We start from the raw sequence: 2,590 nt of genomic DNA on the forward strand, positions 1-2,590 counted from the left end.
GTATATAAAGATATATATATAAAGACAATACATACCTTGCTTTAGCTAGAGACTTGTAAGCAACATGTGGGCACTGGTTATATATATATATATATAATATATTTTATTATATATAAAAAAATTATATATATATAATATAAATATATATAATATAGTATAATATATTTTTATTATATATAAAAAGAGCCAAATATATATATATAAAGATAACTTTGAGAAGATATATTTCTTTTTGAAGATTGTCAGTATGTATACAAGTTTTTTTATTTTTATGATAGAAATGTTTTTTTTTTCCAGTGGTTCTTCCCTGCTTTATGTCGAAGAATTAATGAATGGCTATTGCCCAAAACATTGTTTTCAAATTTGTTAATAAACTTATTTTAATTTGGTAACTTACCTTGCTTGTTTTCTTTTACATTTTGTATTTTTCTTGCATACGTTATTCTTTCATTACTATAATTCCTGCTTTATATTCGTATACTTTCAATGTATTAAACTTCCAGTTATACCCTCCTTGTCATCAGGTAATATTACTTTCAATGTATTAAACTTCCAGTTATACCCTCCTTGTCATCAGGTAATATTACTTTCAACGTATTAAACTTCCAGTTATACCCTCCTTGTCATCAGGTAATATTACTTTCAACGTATTAAACTTCTAGTTATACCCTCCTTGTCATCAGGTAATATTACTTTCAATGTATTAAACTTCCAGTTATACCCTCCTTGTCATCAGGTAATTTTACTTTCAACGTATTAAACTTCCAGTTATACCCTCCTTGTCATCAGGTAATTTTACTTTCAACGTATTAAACTTCTAGTTATACCCTCCTTGTCATCAGGTAATTTTACTTTCAACGTATTAAACTTCTAGTTATACCCTCCTTGTCATCAGGTAATTTTACTTTCAACGTATTAAACTTCTAGTTATACCCTCCTTGTCATCAGGTAATTTTACTTTCAACGTATTAAACTTCCAGTTATACCCTCCTTGTCATCAGGTAATTTTACTTTCAACGTATTAAACTTCCAGTTATACCCTCCTTGTCATCAGGTAATATTACTTTCAATGTATTAAACTTCCAGTTATACCCTCCTTGTCATCAGGTAATTTTCTTGTTAATGATATAAGAATATTTAATTAACTTTCTGAGCAGTTTCCTAACACAGCACTTAAATAAATAAGTTTTGTATTTGTTTCTTGCGTTCTGTTATTCCAGTCTTAGTAGTGAAAGCCTTAACCTTTCAATGCTGTTCAGATTTTATTACCTTAAAAACATCATGTGTTTCCATGTTTAAATAAGATGTTTCTTTAACTATAATTAATTCTAATGTGAACCCCCCCAGTGATACGACGGTAAGTTTGCAGACTTAGAACGCTAGAATCTGGGTTTCGATACTCATGGTGGGCACAGCACAGATAGTCCATTGTGTAGCTTTGTGCTTAACTACAAACAAACTTTAATATGATCTGTGAATCTTGATAAATGTGTTTGTGTGCAGTGGTTAAATGAAGCATATGTTTTGTATCTGTCTTCAGGTAACAAACCTTGAGGGTGTGTTGTCGTACAGAAACCATCATTTCTGGCAACATTCTGCTGACTTAAAAGTAGGGAGCATTCATGTTCAAGTTAGACCTGACGTTAGTGATCAAAAAATTATCAATCAGGTAAGATAATTTAAAACATAAGTAAAGAGCCACTTTTGTTTCAAAGTTAATTTAGACAGTGTAGATGTGGTAGAGTTCTGGCACTTTAACGAACTGCTCCTGCCTGTTTCTAGAGTGTTTCGGTTCAAAGTTAACTCTGCAACAGATTTTTGTCGGTTAGCATGGCTTTGTGATAGAGTTACCTTTTGTGTATTAGTATATCTGGGAGGATAAGTAGGTGAATCGGGAAGTATAAGTGGCTATATTGGAAGTGTGAACAGGTATATTTGGTAGTATAAGTGGGTATATTGGGGTATATTGGAAGTGTGAACAGGTATATTTGGAAGTATAAGTGGGTATATTGGAAGTATAAGTGGGAATATTGGAAGTATAAGTGGGTATATTGGGTGAACAGGTATATTTGGAAGTGCATTGTGTGATATTATCATTCGTTCTGTGTAGTTTGGTAAGAGAGGCTGCCCAGAAGCTGCTGATGTCAAAGGACCACACTAAACAACAAAATTTCACTACACAATTAACATATTTGACTTCAATTTGAAAAAGGCTTTCTCTAGAAACAGGCAGGAGCAGTACATTAAAGCCAGATCTCTATCCTGTGTTGTTGTTCTAAATACTGGGGTAGTTATAAATGTAAGACAGGATTCATTATTTTCAGTGATATTAGACTTATGATACGAAACACGGAAGTTGAGAAGGTTTTTCTCACATAATATTTTGAGGGTTACATAGGTATGTTTAGGATATGTTCACCTGTGAATTGATATGTGAAGAAATTCCTTGGAAAGTTTGGATCCCAAGAAAAAATACGTAGAAAGAGAGTAAGCTGTGAAATTAAAGTTACTTGTAATTATAGAATAAATAAATGTACTCTGTCTCGAATGTACTGTGCGTGAACTTACTAATTGTAAGTACTGATAACAT

At 31.8% G+C, this 2,590-nt stretch overlaps 1 protein-coding gene across 1 annotated transcript in view; it reads left to right on the plus strand.

The window, feature by feature from the left end:
- Nucleotides 1-2,590, plus strand: part of LOC106475938 (zinc transporter 5-like) — a gene marked incomplete at its 5' end in the record, with an annotated part of 8,291 nt that overhangs the window by 3,454 nt on the left and 2,247 nt on the right. The window contains one exon of the mRNA XM_013936613.2: nucleotides 1,541-1,669. Coding sequence (XP_013792067.1) covers nucleotides 1,541-1,669 — 129 coding nt within the window. The remainder of the gene's footprint in view (nucleotides 1-1,540; nucleotides 1,670-2,590) is intronic.

This window comes from Limulus polyphemus, unplaced genomic scaffold (assembly GCF_000517525.1).
Source record: "Limulus polyphemus unplaced genomic scaffold, Limulus_polyphemus-2.1.2 Scaffold9474, whole genome shotgun sequence".
NCBI classification, from domain to species: Eukaryota; Metazoa; Arthropoda; class Merostomata; order Xiphosura; family Limulidae; genus Limulus; species Limulus polyphemus.